Below are 10,000 nucleotides of genomic sequence, written 5' to 3'. Positions count from 1 at the left end.
TGGAAGACAGAACGACGACAACTTGTCAAAATAAAAGTCTATCAATCACAAAGCAGCATTGCCGTTTTTGTTCCAAACCTCTTACCTGACCTGAGCAAATAATTTTTGTTTCATAAAAATGTATTTATTTTATGATGTAACCTTTGCAGATAATTTCTCATCTTTTGCTACTGGGTATGTCCAACCATTCCAGGTTACACAAATACAAGTCAGCTGAATGTAGGCTAGTTTACCTCCCAGTGTTAAACTCAGTGATTACAAATACTTCACAACTTGTATAGTAAAGTGACATTCAATGTAGACTTCATAAGTTATTCATGAAATATTTACAAAAACGGCAATGCTGCTTTGCGATTGATGGACCTTTATTTTGACAAGTTGTCATCGTTCTGTCTTCCACATTCATGAAAGGTTTGGTATGAATGTATGAATGAGTCATGTCTCATGAAACAGTCATGAATGCTTTATGTGCAGTTTATGACAGCTGCTATGAATGTGTTATGAACTCACCCGTCAAGTAAAGTGTTACCACATTAGCTAGCCAGCGGCTAAAAAAGCCCTCACGCACCAGGATGACGTGGTGACCTCACCTTTCTTTTTACGAGCCACGAATAAGCCATCTGTCTGCAAACACAAACAGACCCCGAAGCCAGCTGTCAAATATTTTACATCAACAAGAGCAACTTTTTTGTGTGGAGTTTATTATGACCGCCGCGCAGCGAAGCGGCGGTCATATAGGTTTAGTCAGATTTTTTTTTCTTTTTTTTTTTTTCGCATGTCCAAATTTCTGTCAAGGATTCCCGGGACACTGAAAGACCGGGGTACACGAAAATTGGTGGGCATGTAACCCCACATAGCATGAAACCATCGTTTTTCGTTTTGATCTGTAGCCCCCCCGCTGGACTGGACCCCCCCCCCAAATGAGGGTAGGGCAGACACAGTTTTCTGTGAATATCTCGAGAACTGTAGGGTTTAGGAGGACCATTTTTTTGTATGTTGATCTCAAGGGGCCATGTCAACCCATTCCATAACCACTCATTTCATGTATAGCGCCACCTAGTTAAACACAAAAAAGTAAAAATGAGGTGTTGTAATCGCAGGTATCTGTGACCTAACATAGTCAAAACTGCACGAAATTGGAAGTGTAGGATCATTATGACACCCTCTGAATGCACACCAAGTTTCGTGGAATTCCGTTCATGGGGGGCCACACAATAAATTAATTTATGTTACTATACACCAACTGGCCTGTAGGTGGCCGGAGACAGTTTTCTGTGAATATCTCGAGAACCGTAGGGCCTAGGAGGTCCACCTTTTTTTTGTATGTTGGTCTTAAGGGGGCATGTCAACCCATCCCATTACCACTTATTTCATGTATAGTGCCACCTAGTTAAAAATTAAAAAGCAAAAAATTAGGTGTTTTCATCACAATATCTCTGGCTGACATGGTCAAAACTGCACGAAATTGAAAGTGTAGAATCATTATGACACCTTCCGAATGCATGCCAAGTTTTGTGAACTTTCGTTCATGGGGGGCCTTACAATAAAATGATTTATGTGTACATTTAGTGACCGTACACCAACAAGGATTCCTGGGACACTGAAAGACTGGGGTACACGAAACTTGGTGGGCATGTAACCCCACATGGATAGCATGGAACCATCGTTTTTTTTTTAAGATCTGTAGCCCCCCCGCTGGACTGGACCCCCCGAAAGGAGGGTAGGGCAGACACAGCTTTCTGTGAACATCTTGAGAACCGTAGGGCCTAGGATGAACAATTTTTTCTGTATGTTTGCCTCCAGGGGTCATGTTAACCCATTCCATGTGCATAAACAGATACACACACACACACACATACATTCACAGTAATCATACGTATGACACATACTCACACAGTAGACATATGTACGCATGCATGCACATGCACAAACACGCATACGCAGACAAACACACAAGCACGCACACACACACACACACACACCCACACACATAAACATAAACGTGTGCACGCACACATGCATACAATTCAAGAATTTCTCAGAATTATGAACAGGCAAGATGGGGGTGGGGTTGTGTAAAATGAATTTTACATGTGAAATCTATGAACTAATCATGTTTTGGTACTTGATGTCTAGCAGATACCAGTGAGAATTGAGTGTGGATAATGCAATTCAGTGAGACAGTTAGAATCATATAGGCCTTTCAGCGTGATCTATTTTTGTGGAAAAAATGTGCTGGACTGGGCGGCGGTCATATTGTGTACTGCTCTGCGGTACATCTAGTTTTTTACACTTGCAGCTGCTACACATGGCTGGTCTGTTCTTCAGCAGCCAACGTGGAGTGCACTGGTGCCTGCCTGAGCTGGAGCCAAACACTGCGCCGAATAGTCTACTGCATATTAAGTGTGTGTGTGTGTGTTGGCATTAGGGCTGTCACTTTTGTGAAAAAATCCTGTTCGATTCTTGAGACATAATTGTTCATTGAATCGATTGTAAAATCGATTTTTCATGTCTAAAGACGTTTTAATTTTCAACACCAAATATAGAACAATCCACGAACAACTAACAGGCATTAGGACGAACGTAAAGGGGGCGCTTGAAGACGCACAATGGCGTGAAGTTTCGTGCACAATGACAAACAGGAATGCAACATTCTCGAAAAACAATAAGCAGAGTGGACTGCCATAACATCAGTGAAAAACATTACTGCAGGCTTCAACGTGGCTGCGTTTACAATTAGAAATGTCAAACAAATTTCGCCTACGTAGAACTCACGACTGCACAGTTTGCATACCGCTTTGTCCTTCTCCATAGTCTGATATACCCAAACCCCGAAGTGCTTCCATATCGAACTCCTCAAGTTATTAGGGCCTATCACTCGTATCTCTCATGTCGCACAGGTTGATCGCGTTGTCCTCAATTTTTTGGCAAAAAACCAGCAGCACAGCAGCCGAAAAAGCTGTTTCCGGTGCGTAAAATTGGTGGGAATTTTCTTTTTAGCTTTCGCAATGCTTACTGCACTTCGGAATTCTTTGTTATTTTTCTGCTTGTTCCTGAGTTTTGTTACATCTATCTTTTTCATTTGTTTAATTCGTTTAAAATTAATAGTGTACATATTTGGTTAAAATCGATTCCCTATTTTAGTTTTCGAAACTTGTGTTGGTTGGTCCAATCGATTGTGCAATCGATTTTCGAACGTAAAGTGACAGCCCTAGTTGGCATACTGCATATTAATTGTGTGTGTGTGTGTGTGTGTGTGTGTGTGTGTTGGCATACTGCATACTGACTACTTTGTTGTGTTTGTGTGTGTGTGTTGGCATACTGCATAGTAACTGTGTGTGTGTGTGTGTGTGTGTGTGTGTTGGCATACTGCATATTAACTGTGTGTGTGTGTGTTGGCATACTGCATACTGACTACTGTGTTGTGTGTGTGTGTGTGTGTGTGTGTGTGTGTGTGTGTGTGTGTTGGCATACTGCATAGTAACTGTGTGTGTGTGTGTTGGCATACTGCATAGTAACTGTGTGTGTGTGTGTGTGTGTTGGCATACTGCATATTAACTGTGTGTGTGTGTGTTGGCATACTGCATACTGACTACTGTGTTGTGTGTGTGTGTGTGTGTGTGTGTGTGTGTTGGCATACTGCATACTGACTACTGTGTTGTGTGTGTGTGTTTGTGGTTGTGTGTTGGCATACTGCATACTGACTACTGTGTTGTGTGTGTGTGTGTGTGTGTGTGGTTGTGTTCAGGCGGTCCACACGTACAAGCCTCGCTTCGTGGCCCTCCATTTCCAGGAGGTGGGAGGGAAAGAGTACATGGCCAATATGGAGCTTGCTGAGAACTTCTTCAGGTAGGACATACACAAGCACGCACGCACACACACGCACGCACGCACAAACTTACACACACACACACATAACACCCCCCCCCCCCCCCCCCCCCCGTAACCCACAGGCTACAGCTGCCAGTCTGTGTGTTTGGAGTTGATCTATGGAGTGTGAACACTCCTGTAGGTGTAAGGACGCGTGTGTGTGTGTGTGTGTGTGTCTGTGTCTGTGTGTGTGTGCGTGTGTGTGTGTGTGTGTCTGTGTCTGTGTGTGTGTGTGTGTGTGTGTCTGTGTTTGTGTGTGCGTGTGTGTGTGTCTGTCTGTGTCTGTGTGTGTGTGTGTGCGCCTAGGAGCATCAGGGATAACCCAACCCGCCACATCCTGGTTTTGCCGCTCCAGCACAAACACCAATGACATGGGTCAACATTTACAGATGGACACGCCATGGGGGATCCACCTGGGTGTGTCCAGAGGAGGGACAAGCGTGTGTTTGTGCACGTAGTGCCGAAGGAGGGGAATCCTTAAGTTGCCTGAAGTTAGCCAACACTGGAGATGGCACGGCGACAGTCGCCATGGAGATTAGTGTTTTGGACGCAGGCGTATTATGTGCAGTTCCCCGACACAACAGAGTAAAACACTCCACTGGTGTCATCATTAGGCAGTTTGAGACACGTTAATATCTTTAGCATTAGATGTTAAACATGGCACACTGTAGCTCCTAATTCAGTTTGGATTTATTTTAGTTTGTGTGTGTGTTTGGTTGTTTGCTTTTTTTTATTTGTGCCAGACTTGCGGTGTTTACAAATGCATAATCTGTGTGTCCTAGACAGAGTGAAAGAGTTCCATTTGATTAAACCAATGACTGGCATTGGTGTGTGTGTGCGTGTGTGTGTGTGTGTGTGTGTCACTCCAGACTCCTGGTAAAACATTTGCTTTAGGGTTCATCAGCCAGCACTGTATACTGTTCTAGATTACCACTCCAGCATTTCCATAGTTGCGACAAAGTTTGTCATCGTATCCTCTTCCTGTGTGTGTGTGTGTGTGTGTCTATAGTTATGGTGAAGTTTGTCATTACGCACCACACTGCTGCCAGCTCACTGCTGCTACAAATCCATCAGATTCAAGTTTTTGCCTTCCTCTAATCCTCCTTGTGTGTGTGTGTGTGTGTGTGTGTGTAGGAGCATGGAGTCCAGTGAGGAGATGCGAGACTTTGACCGTGTGTCTACCTACGTGGACAGCCACTTCAAAACCGTGGACAGCTTCACTGTAAGTATGACGCTCTCTAACCGATGATTGACTGATCCGTCCTGTGATGATGATGGGTCCTCTCTCAGCATCCGCACCCTCCAGGCACGCACGCACACACACACATACACACACACACACACACACACAATGATGGTCATTGTGGGCTGTATTTTGATACTCGACTCAAATTGAGTGGAAAATGCTTGCTCTCTGTTGCCCCCTTGTGGCAGTGGACTGCAGCTGCAGTGGTGTGCGTGTGCGTGTGCACGAGCATCTCAAGGAGGGGTTGCTCTGCTACAGTAACTTGAAGGCTGTGGGGAGTTGCATTCTCCCATGAGGAGGATATATTTAGCTCTGTTTGGTTTTTAAGGGAAATCACAGACGAAGACCCAGCTCTTAACACACACACACACTCAGCAACGGAGCCGCTTTTTACACACACACACACACACACACACACACACACACACACACACACACACACACACACACTCACACACACACTCACAACTATAATCTTGGTTCAGCGAGGCCAAACAACATGCACAAATATAGGCTTTGTGTTGGACAACCACAGACAGACACACACACACACACAGACACGCACGCATGCACATGTTTGCATCCTAATTTGCGTTTCTGTGAGGTTAGTGTGTAAGGGTCCTGTAATCGTGTCCTGTAACACAGTCTGCTTGTTGACTGCGATGATTGGTTGACTGCTCTGTGATATTTCACTAGAGGTTTGGTGTTGCCATGACTTGTGTGTGTGTATGTGTGTCTGTGTGTGTGTGTGTGTCTGCTCAGTAGCCTCTTGTTGAGGACAAAGCTGTGATTGTCTGTCAGGTGATGCTCGTTATGGGGGAGGGGTCTTTGGTAGGCCTGACCACAGATGTTCTTATAGGGGGAGTTAGCATTAGCATTACAAGCCTTCACAGTTCTCTCATTGACAAGCACTTAACCGCTAACTAGCTTTAGCTTGGGTCATGTGTATCCCTAAACCAATCATATCAACTCTCCAACGTCATCAAGCATGCCAAACATATGTTCTAACTATGGCTTAGCGTAAACAGATCTCACTCACTTAGAAGGAGTAGAACTGTCACTTGTCTCAGTCTCTTTTTGTTGTAGGCTGTAGCAGATGGCTTCGTAATCTACTAGAAAGATTTGAACAATCGTCACGGTGGTAGTCTATCTGAAAGGGACCCATCTAGTTTCACAAAACAAGAGTTTGTTCAGGGTACTTAGCCACTTCTCCAATAGAATTCCATTAAAAAAAAAACACACAACTTCCTTAGCAAAAGTCCAGACCTCATGGTCAAAATCCACGTGTGGTTGGATAGTGGTGTGGAGAATAGAGCAGTCCTGAAACACACACACACACACACACACACACACACACACACACACACACACACACACACACACACACACAGAGTGTCTTCTGAGTCAGTGATGTGCCAATGACAAGAATTCCATAAAAAAAAAACAACTTCCTTAGCAAATGTCCAGACCTCATGGTCAGAATCCACGTTGGGTAGTGGTGTGGAGAATAGACCAGTCCTGACAAACACACACACACACACACACACACACACACACACACACACACACACACACACACACACACACACACACACACACACAGAGAGTCTTGTGTGGTGTGGAGAATGGAGCAGCCCTGAGTCCAAGTCCTTTTAGCGCCCCCACTCAGTGGCCATTGGTAACGCACCTCGGGTAGTTGGCAGTTGTCCGGCAGCTATTTTCCTATTTAACTGAATGAGGAGGCACATGTAAGGGAGGGCATATTGACATAAAAAAATAACTCAGGCGAATCTATGTGTAAATCTGAATTGATTGATTTATATACCCCCCCCCCCCCACCTCAAATCGCTAAAGTAATGCTAAAAATGTGGTTGGTTACTTACATTACAGGAAGACTCGAGATATGTGTAGACAACTCCCATATTGGCATTATGAACTAGCCCGATGCATTTCTATGGAGGATGTGTTATATTGCCATAATGAACTAAGCCCATGCATTTCTATGGAGGATGTGTTATATTGCCATAATGAACTAAGCCCATGCATTTCTATGGAGGATGCGTTACAGTATATTGGCATTCTGAACAAAGCCCATGCATTTCTATGGAGGATGCTTTGAGTGCTGTGTCTCCTCATTAGAAAGTCTCTGGTCCACTCGTCCACTGTGTCTCCTCATTAGAAAATCTCTGGTCCATTCGAGCTGATGGCGTCAGTGCCGGAGCAGGGAGTGGAACAGTGGAGGAGTGTGTCTGACCGGTGAGCGTCTGATCAGTTTGGCGGTCTCGTGTGTGTGTGTGTGTGTGTGTGTGTCCAACAGCGCTAACTCGCTCCTAACTACTTTTGCATAAACAGCAACCCACATCAAGGCAGTGAAGTGCACACACACACACACACACACACACACTGGCTGGTTTATTAGCTCACTCCAGCACAGACACCAGATGCTTCATCTGTGAACGTAAACACTCAGTCACACAAATACACATAGAAAGGGAGGAGGACACACACCGCCAGGGAAGAGAGATAACCGCAAACACACAGATAAACACACACACACACACACACACACACACACACACACACAACAGACAGACACTCACATAATCATACACAGAGGACACATACGCACGCACTCAGATCCACCCACACACACAGGCACGGTCTGACTCTCATACAGGTAGAATAAACTTTTCAGAGTGGTTGATACACTCCATGTGTGTTTGCAGACCTGAACCAGAATATTTACTCCTTTTCTTTAGATCTACCTTTCAGAGGGTGTGTGTTATTGACTTTGAAGTGTGTGTGTGTGTGTTTGTGTGTGTGTGTGTGTGTGTGTTTGACTTTGAAGTGTGTGTGTGTGTTATTGACTTTGAAGTGTGTGTGTGTTATTGACTTTGAAGTGTGTGAGCATCTCTTGGTTTCCTGACCTGAGATCATGTTTCTGTGAGTGTTGGTGCTAGGGCTTTTGGAATCGATTATTTCATTGATTATTCGAGTAGTCGGATAAAAAATTATTTTCCACTAAGTGCAGTTTATTAATATGCACAACAAATGTCATGCTGTAAACTAGCCCTACACACTTCAAAGTAAATCAATATATCTGTTTTATGTAGATTTATGCCTCTGCATTTACTATTGCTACCAAATAGCCTATAATAATTTAGCCTGGATACCAGACTCTCTGACTTCGCAGAGAGTCTGGCCTAGATCCATTGGCAAACGTTTTTTCCTGGTTGGTGGACGGTCTGAAGTTTGAAATCATTGGAGTTCAATCACTAACGTTTGGTAATGACGTATGTTAACCACGGGGGACACAACGATAACGATAGGCTTGCAACTTAAACGTAATCGCTCTCAGGAACGCCCTCTGTTCACGGTGTACTTTGGAGTGGGTAAGACTGTTTTTAGTGGCAGGCTAACACATACCGTTGACTTGCCCTAGCCTAGCACCTGCGAACTCTGCAATTAGAAGGACTGGATGAAACATGTTGAAAACGGTCTCCACTGATAAATATCACACTTGCTTACTTGGAAATGACCTATGTCCAAAATCCTGAACCACCCCTTTAACATATCGACTCGATATTAGGCTACAGCCGCTACAAATACTGTACGGTCTAACTAGCCCATTGGCGTCGTGGCCATTAACGGAAATTCTTTTGGTGCCCCATTATAGGCTCATAATATTGTGACTCCAATGTATTCTTCTGGATGTGTAATAAGTCACACCCAAATAGTCAAAGACCGGTCAGCATCAGCCCTTTTCCTAAAATTGGTTTCTCTGTGTGTGACTTCGATAGCAACTCAAACGCACATCAAGCTTTGAAATCACTGCAGGGTGTAAATAGCAATGTTTTGCTTGTGTTTGTGGTAAGTAGGCTTGGCTAAAGGAGCACTGATTGACCATTGAATTATTTATCAGATGATAGGCTACTAAATCGTGGAATTGTATTGACCTGTAAATGTTGACTTGGTGATCAAAAAGGATTTGATGTTGACCGCTAATTCAGAGCATTCATATTGGTTGTGTGACCTGTCGAGAGACTGTTGTTAGCTAGTGTGGTAAACAAATGTTAGGCTACCTACTGCCATACAAAGCTAAACCACAACGTTAACTAGTTTGGTGGAAATAGAGTTGGCCTATGACTCGAAATGGGCTTTTTTAAAATAACGAACGACATGGATTCCTGTAGAATAAACTATCCATGAAAACAGCATAGAGACTGGATATATGTGCCCATGTAGGGTAGTGACAAGCAGTGAAGTGATAGGCTAATGTAGGTAGCCAATGTTGTCCTACCTGGCCTCAAACCTGGGTGTACAGGGCCCCAAACCAGCTTGACCCTAAATAGCCAGGCTTGCTGTACGGCAGCCAGCACACATACTGAACTGGAGCGGTGGCACCAGTGGTGAGGGCATAAAGCAGTGGTGAGGGCATGAAGCAGTGGTGGGGGCATGAAGCAGTGGTGAGGGCATGAAGCAGTGGTGGGGGCATGAAGCAGTGGTGAGGGCATGAAGCAGTGGTGGGGCATGAAGCAGTGGTGAGGGCATGAAGCAGTGGTGGGGGCATGAAGCAGTGGTGAGGGCATGAAGCACATGAAGCAGTGGTGGGGGCATGAAGCAGTGGTGGGGGCATGAAGCACATGAAGCAGTGGTGGGGGCATGAAGCAGTGGTGGGGGCATGAAGCAGTGGTGAGGGCATGAAGCACATGAAGCAGTGGTAGGGGCAGTGGTGGGGGCATGAAGCAGTGGTGGGGGCATGAAGCACATGAAGCACATGAAGCAGTGGTGGGGGCATGAAGCAGTGGTGGGGGCATGAAGCAGTGGTGAGGGCATGAAGCACATGAAGCAGTGGTAGGGGCAGTGGTGGGGGCATGAAGCAGT

General features: G+C 44.9%; 1 protein-coding gene across 1 annotated transcript in view; it reads left to right on the top strand.

Annotated features, from left to right (window-relative positions):
- Window positions 1–10,000, top strand: part of LOC121715039 (inositol polyphosphate-5-phosphatase A-like) — a 42,746-nt gene that overhangs the window by 16,011 nt on the left and 16,735 nt on the right. The window contains 2 exon segments of the mRNA XM_042100337.1: window positions 3,749–3,849; window positions 5,005–5,092. Of these exon segments, the coding sequence (XP_041956271.1) occupies window positions 3,749–3,849; window positions 5,005–5,092 (189 nt within the window).

The sequence above is a fragment of the Alosa sapidissima genome, chromosome 8 (genome assembly GCF_018492685.1).
Source record: "Alosa sapidissima isolate fAloSap1 chromosome 8, fAloSap1.pri, whole genome shotgun sequence".
Lineage (NCBI taxonomy): Eukaryota > Metazoa > Chordata > Actinopteri > Clupeiformes > Clupeidae > Alosa > Alosa sapidissima.
The sequence above is the reverse complement of the archived record's forward strand: the minus strand, read 5'-3'. Positions and strand labels throughout refer to the sequence as shown.